This window comes from Rattus norvegicus, chromosome 18 (genome assembly GCF_036323735.1).
Source record: "Rattus norvegicus strain BN/NHsdMcwi chromosome 18, GRCr8, whole genome shotgun sequence".
Classification (NCBI taxonomy): domain Eukaryota; kingdom Metazoa; phylum Chordata; class Mammalia; order Rodentia; family Muridae; genus Rattus; species Rattus norvegicus.
The window spans coordinates 34,815,056-34,830,818 of NC_086036.1; the positions used below are offsets into that span (position 1 = coordinate 34,815,056).

The 15,763-nt window shown below is 42.6% G+C and overlaps 2 protein-coding genes across 9 annotated transcripts in view; one reads left to right on the forward strand and one right to left on the reverse strand.

Moving 5' to 3' along the window:
- The window catches only part of Tcerg1 (transcription elongation regulator 1), a 60,884-nt gene extending 58,498 nt beyond the window's left edge, over positions 1 to 2,386 (forward strand). For 6 of the 8 annotated variants that reach the window (XM_006254673.5, XM_039096854.2, XM_006254674.5 and 3 more), the window contains one exon: positions 1,105 to 2,150. In XM_006254673.5, coding sequence (XP_006254735.1) covers positions 1,105 to 1,306 — 202 coding nt within the window. In that variant the 3' untranslated portion in view covers positions 1,307 to 2,150. Of the gene's footprint in view, positions 1 to 751; positions 846 to 1,104 lie in introns of all 8 variants that reach the window. The other 2 variants (XR_361332.5, NM_001107390.2) reach the window with 2 other exon arrangements.
- A 2,436-nt stretch (positions 2,387 to 4,822) lies between these two features.
- Gpr151 (G protein-coupled receptor 151) lies at positions 4,823 to 6,217 on the reverse strand. Its single transcript, NM_181633.2, is given in 1 exon segment — positions 4,823 to 6,217. A coding segment is annotated over 1 exon segment (1,266 nt). The 5' UTR covers positions 6,175 to 6,217; the 3' UTR covers positions 4,823 to 4,908.
- Between the last annotated feature and the right edge of the window lie 9,546 nt (positions 6,218 to 15,763).

The window sequence follows — 15,763 nt, forward strand, 5'->3', positions numbered from 1 at the left end:
CATTGTTAATTTTAGGAGGAGTCAGAAGATGCCAGCTTTCCTCAAGGGCAGATACAGGCCACTCCACAGTACCTTTTTTTTTTTTTTCTTTTAAAGAAAGGGCCCAGATGTCAATTCTCATTTTGTGTTATGTACATCCAATTTTTAAAATACACTTTTATTTTTACTTCACTGCTTTTTTTTTTCCTTTTTGAGGACCCTCAACTCTTTAAGAATTGTAATTCACAAAGAAACTTTAATTCTTCACTATAACTTAACTTTGCCTCCTCTGAAGACTGCTGAGTGGGGTTAGACATGAATGCCTGAATTCATCTTCTTAGGCAGAGAAATAATTTTCCTCCATCAGAAAAGGAGTTGCTATATATACTTATTTTTTTTTTAAAGATTAAATAAAAATCAAGAGCCCTTAAAAGGAGGTTTTGTTATAGCACACCCGTCACCACTTGTAACCTTTCACCAGGAAAACAGGTTGGCATGGCCTACAGTCTGTGTGGTGTGCAGGAAACCAGTTATGCTTCATGCACCAGCATGTCCTCCTTTAAAAGATGACTGAGAGGAAGGAAGGCAGGAAGGAAGGAAGGAAAGGCAGGAAAGGAAGGAAGGAAGGGTGCACGGGAGGATAGATAGTGCTGAGGGTGTGCTTCGTAGGTGTTTTGTCATTTGGATTTTTTGGTCAGGGTCCTTAATGTTTTGCATCAGCTTGGGCTTTTAAATTAGATGTGAAGTAAGACTTCTTTCTACATTTTTATAGTTAATTTAGTGAAAGATGTGAAAGTGAAAGCTTGTGAAAGATGCTGGGATTGGCAGCCCCGCAGACTGAAGTCCTCTGTTCATCCACAGAACAGGTACAGCACGGGCAAGATTTACCTACCCACCCTCAGCCCTGATCTGGAGGGACCACCAGTAGGGGTGGGAGGGTAATTCAGCTTCTGAGGCCCTTTCACTCCCTGGAGTCTTTGCTGAGGCGATTTACAAAGGTGACTGCTGCAGTGAAATTTTTCTTTAAAAGTGGAAACACAATTAGGAACTAGACGGACATTTCCAGCTCATTGCTGAAACCAGCGGACAGCAGTCGGTAATGCTTGTGCTTCTTTCTTATTTCAGATCCAAAAAGCTAATCCAAGAATCTGATCAGCACCTGAAAGATGTAGAAAAAATTTTGCAGAATGACAAACGGTATCTAGTACTGGACTGTGTACCAGAGGAGAGGAGGAAACTCATCGTGGCATATGTTGATGACCTGGATCGCCGAGGTCCACCTCCACCTCCCACAGCATCAGAGCCCACTAGACGATCAACAAAATAATTCTAAATGCCCTTCCCTGGGGGTTGCTGTTAATTGAAAATGCTTGCATGAGCCAAATTTTCAGGTTTTTACATATATGTGCATTAGTCAACCTATTGCAAAACCACCTGATGACAGAAGGAGAAGCAATTGCGGGCAGTCTCTGAACAGAACACTTTGAAAATATTTAATGCTTTTCTTTGTGTGGCATGACTGACATACATACTCAAATATAGACTGTCTCTAGTAAATTTAAAATCTTGAAGCTAAAAAAATCATCCTTTTCTAAGGTGTGGAAGCCAGTGACTTGGTGATATTTTTACTAGCAGTGTTACTCAGCAAGACAGGAGAATTTGTGGTAGGAGCTTGGAAATAGCACAGACTCCAGGAAAACTGAAGTTGGAGTCTGTTTTTGATTTTGTTTTTTAAGCGGGTAAAAGAGGAAACACTGAATTGGATTCTTCCAGAGACTATGAATATTATAACGGACACACTTTTACCTTTGTCTCTGAAGCACAGTTTAGTTGTGTTTGTTCATGTAAGCTTTGATTCTCCCCCTCTTGGTTATAGGCCAAGTCTTGTTTAGCCCAGGAGAAGATGTATTTAGTAATTTCTTCTCAGGTATGAACCACATTCATAAATAACATGTTGGCCAGAATGGAATCCTGGTTTAAACATTCTTTATTCTCCACTGAATGATCTCTACCAATATTCTCAATTAGACAACAAAACTCCCTTTCTGGGCGTTCCCTGGAAACTACTTCTGTTTGAATGTTTGAACTTTTGTTTCTAAAAAGTTTAATTTTAAGATGTTTGAATGTTGAATTTATGTATTTGAACTACAATAAACCAACCCTTTTATATATGTGGATTGTAAATGATTATTGTTACACAATATATTTTTTAAAAACCCTTAGACATGTTTTTTTGTTTGTTTGTTTGCTTGCTTGCTTGCTTGCTTGCTCGTTTGGTTCGTTGGTTTTTGTTTTGTTTTATTTTTTGAAAAAAAGCATGTGATAATTTGAGGCAACTGAATCTTAGAATATAGTTTTTAAAGGCTTGACTATAATGTATTTCTAATATAAAAGATACATTTTTTAGAAAGCCTATTCTCCCTTTCTTTTGTGTGCCTGTATGTGTGTGTATGTTTATATGTGTGTATAGTCAGTCTTAATGCTGTCTAATAGCAAAAATATTATAATTCGTTTTCCTAGTTCTCTTTCTAACATTTCAAAGTTTTGTGCCTTTTGGGCATCCTTTCTACTATGCCCAAACACCCTCTAACACTTTCTCTAACATTCAGTTAAGTTTCTCTGGCTTTACCCCCTCCCAGTGCGTGGGGTGTGAGTGTGTATAAATCCTGTTCTCACAGGTTGCCAGCAGCGAAGTGCCACATAAGTATAGGTGTTAGTTTTCCCCATTGTCTCCCACCCACTATGATGGCAACAGAGCCTAGAAAGAGGACTGTCAGCTGACCTGTATTTGTTACCTATAACTTCCATAGCCTTACTACTTAATTAGTACAATTACATGTAGTTGAAGCTACGTGTCAAGACTGGTATTAATGGAGCAGACTAGGGTTGAAAGCTGTGAAAGTTGTAAACATTATTCATATCCTCCCACCACCACTTACACATTTACTTTTATAAAGGAGTCAAATTGGAAGCTTTCTGACCTCCCTAAAACCTTTTATTATTCTGAGTTCCACATGGTAGTGTCTGCATGCTCACTGCATCTCGTCATAGGAAAAAAGAGTGCAGAAATTTGACATCAATTGTCTGTGGGATTGTTCCTAGGCGTGAGTCAACTTTTCCCTTGCAGATTTTAAGGAGATCGATCAGATCAGGCCTCTCATGTTCTTTCTTTTTTTAAATTTTTTTTTCTAATGTATTTGAGTACACTGTCACTGTCTTCAGACACACCAGAAGAGGGCATCTGATCCCAGTTACAGATGGTCATGAGCCACCATGTGATTGCTGGGAATTGAACTCAGGACCTTTGGAAGAGCATTCAGTGCTCTTAACCGCTGAGTCATCTCTCTAACCCGACTCCCATGTTCTTCATGAATGGTTTGTTATAATGTGTTGTTCTGGTATCTGCAGCTTACCCAGAAACCTGGAACATTGTCACCTCATAAAACCCTCTTGTTCTGAGCAGTGGTTTTGAGAGGATGATTCCAGACACAAACAGCATTGTCTTTATAATCAGAAATAAAGTATTGCTTTTCTTTCTTTACAAGATGTCATATACTGGAAGCTTACACTGTACTTACTGTGTGTGTATATGAAACAAAAGCTTGCTTCCTCTGATTTTCAGGGTCAGTGGCAAACCCTCATGTAACTAGATTCAACAAAGCAGTTATTTTGGATTCTTGGGCTAAACAATTTTATTTGAATGTGAGATCTTCAAATGCAGTTTCTAGCAAAACAAAGAACAAGACAGCTGTGGCCTCTGTTAAGAAGAAAGCCACAATCTCTTATCATAAAATAATCCCAAGATTGAGCATTATAAATGGCGGTTCTTTGTACCCTACAGAATATTCTCCAGCCTTCTCCATTGCTTTGTTAGAGGCATTTTCCTTACCCGAGCAGTGGAAATTCCCAGAATACCATTAGTGAAGTAGTTAGGAATCCTGAGTGTATGTAATGCCTTTTATGCTCAGGAGGGGAGAGAAATGCATGCTCACATTTTATTGGTGTGCTGTATTCCGCTGTCAAATTCTCCACATCTAGGCACTATAAAAAAGCTTTAACTTATTGTGGTTGCACTTGTCCTTGTGATTATTCTGTTCTTAGCTAAATCTTGTGTTAGCTGTCTGCTGGGCTCTGTTGTCTGTGTGCTTTTCCACACTTTGTTATGTCTGATTGTTTTTATACCATAGAACCCTGCAAATATTTTAAAAGTTGAGGGTGTTCAAGTTTGTTGATACAAGAAAAGTCCCCATCATTCTTCTTTATACTTGTCTTTAATCAATAGTTGAATAAAAACCCACTCAGGTGGATTTTTAAAGATTGACACAGCTTTTATACTGTTGAACTTGATCTACTCCAGTGTGGGCCCCATATAGCTATGCTTTGAAACTAGTGCAGAATAGAAGAAAGTATTCATTGTTCTGTAAATTTTACTTCAGGAAATTCTATGAATTTTTTGTCAAGTAAATTAACATTTATTAAGCAAGTGAAGAGACTTTACAAGTGAAGTTTACAGTTTTCAAAAACCAAAGGAGATGTAGATTTTGAGCTTTGCTTAGGTGAAATATAACTTGTTGGGACATTGAGAGTAGCAGTTTCAGGAAGAAGCAGAGTACTTGGGCTCAGTCTGATAAACTATTCCAGCCAGTGCATCACAGGGCTGTGTCTAGGAGATACCCTGGGGGGAAAGTCACTGAGCCCTATAATCACTTTGAAATAGTTAGCTTTACATAACACTAAAAGTGATTTCTTTAAGACAGAGATTAATTCTGAAGCATAATTACTACATTCCATTCTACTTACCAGATTTTATAGTTTGAAAGTAAAGAAATCTTGCAATATCTAATGGCAATTTACGTCACCAATATTGCTAACCAGCAGTACAAGTAAATACAGTAAAAACAATTTGTTTTTCTTTGAAACATAAGTCTGCTAATTGCAGCCCTTTGTCTCTTGGCCTTCATGTTCCCAGGGTATAGGGTCATTGTCTTGTGCCGAAGGGCCAACATCCCTCTCGTGCCAAAACTGCTCAACATCAGGGAGGATGGGAACCATCACCTTGTCAGTTGTCTCTTTGCTGGAGTCAGGAGAGCCACATCTGTCTGTGTCTGGAATGCATGTTTGGGTCTCTGGAGATGGAGCCTTACCAGGAAGGGTCTCAATGTTTCCAGCTGGTACCTCCTGAACCTCTGAGGTAACTACAGGCTTTCTGGTTATCATCCATTTCCATATGCCTTTCAAGCCTGCCTTGAACTCTTCAGACATCATTAGAAATATGAGAGGATTCACTGTGGAGATGGAAAACATCAGGACTTGAGACAGGGCTATAAAACCCTGCGGTGGCATTGGACCTCCAGCCTTCAGATGCCAAACCCACAGCCAGGCTATCCATTCGGGGAGCCACAGAAGAGCAGAGGTGACGGCAGTACTCAGCAGCATCACCGTGAGTTGTTTTGAACGCATCTGGTTCCTAAGATTTTGAGTTTTCGCACAGCGTATTTTGCATTGGTTATAAGCTCGCCAGAAATAAAAGCCAGCCAAAAGTAAAGGAAGGCAAAACACCAGCAGAGGGTAGAGCTTACCGAACAGTGACATGAATTCTGCTGCTACAGCTGGCACATCCACGAGGCACATTTCCACACCTGCGTGATGTCTGGTGGTGCTAAAGAACCATTCTGGCAGGGGAAGTAGGCTGGCTACCACCCAGATGGCTCCCAGCAGTGACCAGATGGTGCAGTTGTGGGTACCCACTGGCTTGGCTGGGTCACTTGCGTACATGAAGCACACCTTGGCTACTACAACAAATGTCAAGCTCTTGGCTGCCATGCACATGTGGGTGAACCAGTCAGAGGACTTGCAGACAAACCAGCCTAGATCCCAAACACCTTTGACGTATGCCGTAGCTCGGACAGGTGCAGAAAAGAGCAGGAGAGAGATGTCAGCCAGGCTGAGATTGAGAATCAGGGAGTGGATCATGGATGGCTTTCTTTTCCAAACACCATGAAGGAGAAGGCCAATCACACATAGGTTTCCAACGAAGCCCACCAGGCACACAGCCGCCAAGAGAGATGGAATGATGGTCCTCCAGCCCTTGGAGTCAGATGGCAGGTAGCCTCCTGCAAAGTGGAGGTGAGCAAATGACTCGTTCATGTTGCTGGAATCGGAGTCAGCAAAGACTGCCAGCGTTGCCTTCCCCATCCAGCTCCTCCCTGCAGATGTTAGCTTCTTATTAGGTTGGTCAGTCTCTCTCTCTCTCTCTCTCTCTCTCTCTCTCTCTCTCTCTCTGGTTCTTTTGCATAAGAAAAAAATTTCCTCTGTCGTCATCCACACTGAAGACACCTCTGGACCCTCTCTTTGCTGGTTGGCTGACAGTGGGAGGTTGGCTGCTGAGCTTTTCGGGCTGCACAGAAAATACCTCTAGCTGCCCGGAATGACAGGCAGCAGGAGTGTGTTGATACGATTCATCAGCAAGTCTAATACTAAGTACAGCCCCATAAAGTGATAACATTCCCATAAATGATAAATGAGGAGAAACAAGTCAGTAGGGATGTTCCCCTGGGGTGAGGGTAGGTGGGGAGGGGCATCGTTTTCAGTTATTTCTAAAATCTTTACTGAATTTCTAAGTACAGACCGGTCTAATTCAGTAACTATGCCTAATTCAAGTTCTCTGCATTTTTACATGCATCAGGATCTCTGATATTGTAGTCTGTGTAGACAGGGTCCAAGAGTCTGTTCTCCAAGTTCTCACGGGGTGCTGCTGCTGCTACTGGGAGACCACACGTTTAAGAACCAGTGCTCTCTTTTCTCTTTGCAGATAGGAACATTCCTCTTCCCAACCCTCACTACCACATCAATTCCATGAATAACTAACTGACCTATAGCAAGCACAGCTGGATAGTGAAAAGGTTGGAAAAGTATTTTTAAATCCAATTATGGATGACCTAAGTTCATTATAAATTTTCTCGAGGTACGTTTAGAACTCTGAACTGGTTTATATAATAACAAGACTTCAATGAATGGTGGCGATGAGGCCGAATGATGATTAAGCTTTTCAGAATCTTTATGTTGAAGACATTTAAGAGATTCAAAAGTAACATTTTAAAGTTGAGAAGCCAGCAAGCGCCACAGCTGATAAAAAGCACTAATGACTTGAGATTGACTCCCTAGAGTTGTCCTCCCTCCACAGGCACCCTGGCCCACAATAACAAAAGGTTCTGGGAAGAGCAACTCAGACAAATGCAGTTTCTCAGGCAGCGTGGATGCAGGCGGGGATCAGAAGGTCGAGTATCACTGAGACTTGAATAACCAGCAGACTGATTTACCCAGAATGCCCAAGGCCTAAAGGGCAGTCCCAGGTGGGAGCAGGAAGAGCTGTCCCTCTTGAGTGTGACTGATGCTATGCTTCTAGTGTGGCAGTCAGAATGGCCAGGTGGTGAGGCACACCTCTAGGTCCTTGTACTAATTCTGCCATTTTTCCCAGGGAAGGAAAAGGAGGGCACATTAAGAACTCTGGAAGCCACAGTCATACATGCAGGTAAACAGCCACAAATGTAAAATATAATCAATAAATCTTAAGAAGGAGGAGGAGGAGGAGGAACAGGAGGAGAAGAAGAGGAGGAGGAGGAGGAGAAGAAAAGAAGAAAAGAAGAAGGAGAAAAGAAAACCTGAGTTGATGCGCAACAGTAGCTCGCTGGGAGAGCTGGCCATGGTGCTGAGCCTTGAATTCTGCTTCCTTTCCCTTAGATATGGGAGGTGGACCTTGGTCCTAAGGACTAGTGATGGAGATTTCCTTTGAGTTTTGAGGTACAATAGACCTTTTGGAAATGAGAATACTCTAAAATTGTATTGTGGGGATTTCTGAGCAATTAAATATACCAATTTACCTTTGCTTGTATATTCAGAACATATAAATTTAATGTGAATAATACCTCGGCTTTTGTTTTTCTTTTTTGTTTTGTTTGTTTCTTTCCTCGTTAGAAACTCCCAGAGTGCCGCCTGCCTTCCAAGTGCTGGGATTAAAGTGGTATGCCACCACACCCAGCTTGCTATATTTTTAATTTTATGAAAACAGTTATTGGAGTGGAGATAAGGTAAAGATGAGATTTCCATGCTCTTAGATGGCTGAGCAGACCCGGGCTGGAGGTGCATTTTACCCTGAGGCAGTAGGAGGAGGAAGAAAGACCTAGAAGGCAGGGAGTTGGTAGATAGAGTGCCTGGTTTTTCTGGCCTTGCCTGCTTCTACATCATGCTCAGGTCTGAGCCTGTAGCTGCTACCCCCAGATTCTCTCAGCTGGGTCTCATGTGACTTTTCCATGACCTACTTCAATGTTGCTGCAAGGTATCCTTGAAAATTGGGAAGTGGTGGTAAAATAATGAAAAGCTGTGCTCTCGGGAATGCTCCCAGTTTTGAAGGTGGTTTATCCACACTGAGGAAGAGGTGGCTCACTCGTGAAGACTTGTCCTACCTAGGAGAATAGGGACCTCTCAGGAAGTAAAATGCCAAGATCTTTCTGTGGGCCAAGAATGGTCTTGATTTATACCCAATAAACGTATCCTTGGACACAGGTGTCTTGTTTTTGTATTTGTATTCTGAAACGTAGCCTGTCATTTGGAGGTCAATCTAATTGTTAAAAAGAATCCACTTCCAGAGCAGTGTGGTGCTCTGGTGATTCTAGCACTCTGAGGGCTGGAGCAGGAGGACTGCAAGTTCAAGGTTAGCTTGGGCTATAGTGAACTCTTGTTATTTTTAACACTGAATTTAAAATTGAACATTTATTAAAATAAAAGACCTTTTCCTCACAGTACATTGTTCTTTTGTTGGCTTTCCCCCTTCTCATATCGCCTTTCAAATCTGAGCCCTTTATTTTCTCTGAAAACTAAGATAGTAACTGAAAGGAGTTACATCATCAAATGGACAAGAATAACAAATCTGTGTTTCTCTGGGATAAGCATGGGGAGGTAAGCTTCCCCTCATGTGCTCCATTCAACAGGACTCTGTGCAGAACCTCATTCCGTGTACATGCCTGTCACTTCTGTTGTTACTGAGGATTTCACCCTGTGTGTGTCTGTATGATATGCATGCATGTATGTGCATGATATGCAGGTATGTATGTGTATATGATGTGTTTGTATGATATGTGTGCTTATGTATGTGACATGTGCATGTGTGTATGTGTGTTGTGTGACATGTGTATGATGTGTGTGTATGAGTGGTGTGTGTGTATGATATGTGTATGATGTGTGTGAGATGTGTATGTTGTGTGATATGTATGTGTTTGTAAGTTATGTCTGTGATTTGTGTGTATATGATATGTGTATGCGTGTGTGTATGTGATATGTCTGAGCATGACTTGGCACAAGTGTGGAGCTCAGAGAGTAACTTTGTGGAATTCCCTCCCTTCACATTAATATGGCTTCTCTGGATTAAACTCAGGTTTTCAGACTTGTGCAGTGATCACTTTACTCACTGAGACATCTTGTCATACCCTTTAAAAATAGTTTTATTTGTATTTTTAAGTTAAATTTCAAAATGTATATTAGTTTTTACTCGTAGTGTGGTGGTGGTTACTGAGTCCTGCAGAGCATGCATGGAGGTCAGAGGACGACTTCCTGGAGGGGCTCTCTGCTTTCACCCTATGGGATTTCTGAGATCACACTGAGGTTGCAGAGGCTTGGGCTGTAGCTTCTTTAAGTACTGAGCCATCTTGCTAGCCTGATAGCAAGTGTGTTTTCTTGTCTCAAACACACACACACACACACACACACACACACACACACACACACACACACACAAAATCACAAAGCCCATAGATATGACTGTTGTATAATATCTGTTTCCACATTTTCCTTTGAGTTAGAGTTCGCATATTCAGTCATTAAATTAGGTAATTCCAGATTTAGTGATGTTACATTCTCCTATTCTTCCTAGCTAGAGTGCCCAGTCTCTGTGATGATCTCTTCGACAAACTGGAGCTGTTTCCATGGTTACGAAACCCTGTGGGGGACATAGCATCTAGACACACACTTCCAGCATCCCTAGACATTAACTCAAAGTGTTGAGTGTTCACTGCCTTGGTTTCTCGCTTGCACAGGAAGAGAAGCTCCATTGCCTTCTTTGAGACTGATGTGCATCCCACTTACGATTTATAGATACTATTTGTTGTTGTATAAATATAAAAAATGTAAAATGTATTGTTGTCTTTTACCCTGCTAGGTCTGGTACCTCAGTGTCCCAAGATATCTGCTAGATATCTTGGCAGAAACACATCCCAACTCCTCGGCGGCCCAGTGTCTCTTGCCACCACACACTTCCCTACACTCAAACTGTCACATAAAAGAACACACAACACAATAACCTTTGACCAATTGGTAAGATATAATTGCCCACTTAAACATACAAAGTCCAGTACCATCCATCCCTTGAGAACATTAATAACAACCTGTAAATACACAGAGCAGAATCTTAACATCACCTGCCATGTCTTCTCACCCTCTCCTCTCTCCTATCTCTCTCTGTTCTAGTCTCCTCTTCCTTCAAACTTCTCTCCGGCCCATCCTTCCTTCTCCTCCAATGACAGGCCTCCTTCTATCCTGTACCTGCCCCTCACCTGTACTTTACAAATTCAATGGGGAGGTTCTGGTGAAGTCACCTGATTCCTGAGTACAGGACTAGGCAGCTGTCCTTGGGGCAGTGGAATTAGCATCAAAATACAGATAACTTCAGGGCAATCCACAACAACCCTTGGTGTTGCAGACCAAGGATATCAGTTGATGAGGTTTCTCAGGGTCTCAAAATAGCCCTAAACCCTATGCTCCCAGAGGAAGATGTGGCACTTCAGCCATCTCTGCCTGTGGCCACCTCATGAACTATTTTTACTGATTGGTTCCTTTAAGGTGACATTATTTTTCAACATTGCCAATAACAAATGCACTGGGGAGGAGGATAAATCAGAAAACAGCTACTCTGACTGAGGCGGAAAACTGTAGAAACTCCTGCTATATGTTTCCACCTGGGAACAAAGTGTTACACACTCTTTCTGCTGAGTACAATGAGATTAAGCAAAGTTTGAAATACCTTGTCTATATGAGTGTGTACTGAAACAAACGTCGAACAGTTTTCACAACGTCCTTCTACTGTGTGCATTATTTTATCCCCCTGCAACTGAGAAATAGAAATACTTCCAGTTTTTATTTCATGAATTTTTAATTAGAGGAGGTGGTAATAAACATTAAGAGCAGGAGGAGGAGGAAGAGGAGGGGGAGGAGGAAGAAGAAGCTGAGGTCCCTCAGACCTGATGACCTGTTTATAGTTACAAAACTGCTTAGATGCTGGACTGAGGCCATTTTTTCTTGCCCAGATCAAATTTGCAGGTGTGTGTGTGTGTGTGTGTGTGTGTGTGTGTAGGCAACATGAAGCAGGTGTGTGTGTGGGGGTGTCTAGACAACATGAAACAGACATGTGTGTGTGGGGAGATCTCTAGACAACATGAAGCAGATGTGTATGTGTGTCTGTGTGTCTGTGTGTTTGTAGGCAACATGAAGCAGGCATGTGTTGGGGGCGTCTAGACAGCATGAAGCAGGTGTGTGTGTGTGTGTGTGTGTGTGTGTGTGTGTGTGTGTGTGTTTAGGCACCATGAAGTAGGTGATGTGGAACCATTGGCCCTGCTTTTAAAGTTCCACTCATCTCCTGTTGCAGCCCCGAAGTCCCTCTGTGAAACTCTAATGAGCTGAGTGAATCCTAGAATGAGGAAAAGCAGTGGGTCTGGTGGTACAAGTCTAGAATCCCAGCATGTAGGAGCCTGAGGCAGAAGTTCTAGTCTGAGCTAGGTGAGACCTGTCTCAAAAAGAAATGCTTTAAGGATAAAATGCAAAGAAAAAACAGTTTTAAATGCTTAGAGACAGGAGAGTGCCTGGGTCTATCAGGAGAGGCTCTGTGGGAAAGATGAGATATGTCTTCCAGATTCCTCCACTTATGTATTTTCAAATACACTTTACCCCTGTATATGATTCTGAAGGGATCCTATGATGTTCTGCTGGAAGGGACAGGGACAGAGACACTGCTCAGCTGTCACCCACAAGCCTGACAGGTCCTTTTAATCAGGGACCTCGACTCAATTAAAACCAGATCCTTAGCTTCCATGCAGAAGGAAATTTCAGGTCGAGCCAGCAGGAAGTAGATTGAAGGTTATTAAAGGACACTTTGAAACAGAACTTTGAAACACAGGGCTTCAGGAAATGAAGACTCCTGGGGAGAAAACAAAGGCATAGCTGAGAGCGTGGGTGTGGGCTTCTCAGACAGTGGCACCTTACTGTCTTTGCAAGAGCCACAGGGACCATTTCGGAGAGTTTGAAGTTATCTTCAAAAGGTTGCTAGGAAACTGAAATAGGTCACACGTCATTCCCTGAAGGCCACCAGACATGAATGTAGTTGGTAAGGTAAAACTCTAGATCAGAGGGAAGCAGGGAAATTGGGTGGCTTTACTGTCAACAATCACCTTGTTGCTTGAGGGTTGGAAGAGGAAGGAGCCCTGTGCTGGCTAGTTTTGTGCCAGCATGGCAAAGGATGGCATAAGAAAGCAAGGTGAGCAAGCCATGGGGAACTGACCAGTAAGCAGCACTTCTCTGTGGCTTCTGCTTTAGTGCCTGCCTCCAGGTTCCTGCCTCTAGGTTCCTGCTTCCAGGTTGCTGCTCTGACTTCCCTTAGTGATGGAGTGTGACTCCAGGTTGTATGATGAATTAAAACTGATTATTGCAGCAATAGAAGAACTACCTGAGAAAAGGCCCCACCCACAGTCAAAGGCCTTGAGATGGCTAATTTTATGTCAATTTGACACAAGTTAGTCATCTGAGAGGAGGGACCCTCCATGGAGAAAAATCCCTCCTTAAGATTGGGCTAGAACCAAGGCTGTAGGGCATTTTTCTTAATTAGTGATCAATGTGGGAGGGCCCAGCTCACAGTGGGTGGTGCCATCGCTGAGGCTGGTGGTCCTGGGTTGTATAAGAAAGCAGGCTGAGCAAGCCATAGGAAGCAAGCCAGTAAGCAGCATCCCTCCATGGCCTCTGCATGAGCTCCTGCCTCAGGGTTTCTACCCTTTTTGTTTTTTCTCAGTGGACTGCATAAGTGAAATAAATTCTTCCCAGAGTTGCTTTTGGTCAAGGTATTTTATCATAGATCATAGCATAGAAATTGGTGCCATGATAATGGGTGTTCCTGTGACAGACTTGGCCATGTTGGTGTTGGGAAGATTTGTGGAGGAACTTTAGAACTTTGGGCTAGCATTGACATTGAGTGTTTAAAGCTTGGTGAGTGTTTCTATGGGGACTTGGAAGATATGAATGTTGAGAGCAATGCAGACAATGAATATCTTGCTGGGGAAGTTCCAGAGAGAGGTTTGAGAGTCACATAAAGACTCTTGTGAGGGCTGCTTGCTATTTTGAGTTGAGAATGAGTGGCTTTGGTTAGCTGGGGCTAAAGAATTTGCTGTGATTAACTAGAGACCAGAAACACCGAAGGAAAGCCTTTATTTTACTGGGACAGTTGATGCTGGTCAGCTGGAGCTAAGAAATTAACAATAATTAAGAAGAAACCAGCCTCACTGAGGTGTAGTCTGGGAAGTATTTCCTTAGAGTTGGCTTACAGCTGTGTTCCATAGGTGGCCAAGGTTGTACCTTGCACTGGCATATGAACTTGGTAGTAAGAGTCACCCAACTGGTATCTGTTTTGAAAGCATGAAGAGTCATGGGAAGCTGTTGGGGCTTGGCACTGTGAGAGGCCAGGTTAAGAAGGTGCAGCCTCAGTAGAAGTTGAAGGCTCAGGATTCAAGGGGCTGAAAAGAAAAGTTGAGGCTTGGTGTCATCAAGACCCCAGCATTTTTGGAGATGCCAGAACCATGGGATAACTACCAACCATAGTAGCAGTGGTGGAGTAGAGCCTGTCACAGCCTGAAAGACAAGCTCTGTGTGGGGCAGAGGGTGGAGTCAGAGATGTGATTCAAGCCTTTTGGAGCCCAGAAGATCATGAATGAATTCCAGACATTGGACAGTGAGTTATTTGCACTGTGTGGTTTGCTTTAATTTTGACTCTGCTCTGGTTCGTCCTTCTTGAAGTCCTTTGATTTTCAGGCATACACAGTTAAGAGACTTTACACTTTAAAATAAAGAGATTTGGGAATTTTACAGAGACTTTGAATTTTAAAAGAAACTGGATATTTTTAAAGAGACAACTTTTAAAGTGTTTGACTTTGTACAGCTGGGTCGTTTTATGTTTGTAAAATGTTTTATATCATGATGTCTTTATTGATATGTGATGGTGGAGATGAAAAAGGCAGGACAGGTTGTGACTCAACAATGATGTGCTTGTGTGTTAGGTTGACTTGACAAAGGGTTAGTTATGTTGGCTAGTTTTGTCAACTTGACACAAGCTAGAGTCATCTGACAGGAGGGTTGCCCAATCGGGAAAATGCCTCCATGGGCAGTAGGCAAGCTTGTAGGACTCCTTTTTTTCTTTCTTTCCATTCCTCTGTCCGTCTGTCTGTCTGTCTGTCTATCTATCTATCTATCTATCTATCTATCTATCTATCTATCTATCTATCTATCTATCTATCTATCTATCCTGAGACAGGGTTTCTCTGAGTAACCCTGGCTATCCTGGAACTCACTCTGTAGTCCAGGCTGGCCTCCAGCTTAGAGGTCCACTTGCCTCTGCCTCCCAAATGCTGGGACACCACCACTGTCCGGCCAGCATTTTCTTAAAATTAGTGATTAGTGGGGGAAATCCCAGTCCATTGTGGGTGGGGCCACTCTGGGCTGGTGGCTCTGGATTCTATAACAAAGTGGTCTGAGTAAACTACTAAGCAGAACCCCTCCATGGCCTCTGCATCAGCTCCTGCCTCTAGGCTCCTGCCCAGTTTGAGTTCCTTCTTGGCTTCCCTCAAAGGGCTGTGAGTATGGATCTTACTTAGCCAACTTAGCCCATTTCCCCTCCGAGTTGCTTTTGGTGGTGATGCATCACAGCAGGGCTAACCCTATCTCAGACAGGCCTGCTTCATTGCTATTTTAACAGTCAACACAAAGTAACTTACTGTCTCTGTCTGTAATCATCACAGCAAATGTACTTAACCACGCTGGAATTCTTCTTAGCTGAGGGCTCAGACAGACTGAAGGGTGAAGGTCCCCTTTTCCTCATATCCCCATATTTCCTTTTTCTCTTCCTATTATGTCATAGGTGACTTTTTTTGAAAGATAGGTAGCCTCAAACTTGTTATATAGCTGAGGGTTACTGAATGAACTCTTCATTCTTCTATCTCCTCCCAAGTACTGGGAAAACAGGTGTGTACCACCACACTCAACTTAAGTAACTTTTTAATGCTGTCTATATTGTCCCACATTTCACACAAAGGGCCAGTGTTCTCTTTATTAAATGTGAGGGACAAGTGGGCCAGGGAAGATGAGTGTGTTCTTTAAGCATCTCATGTTACTGATGTAAGCCAAACCATGCACAGCAGCACTGGGTGTATTTCTTGTACAGAAACAGCAATTGTCCCCAAACTGCAAATGACGTTATGACATCAATGTCCTGGTGTTAAAAGCTTGCTGTAGCTTTTCTTTCCTCCTTGTCACGATTTCAATGATTCTGCCATTTCTAAAGATGGAGGAAAAAAGGCAGCGGCGAAACAGTAGGGCGCGCAGCCCCAGATTCTTGGCAGGATTCACGTGTAGCATCCTGCCTTTTATTTTTTCCAGCTTCCATCCACTATTACTGTGTTCAAGCAATTACACAATCGACCAG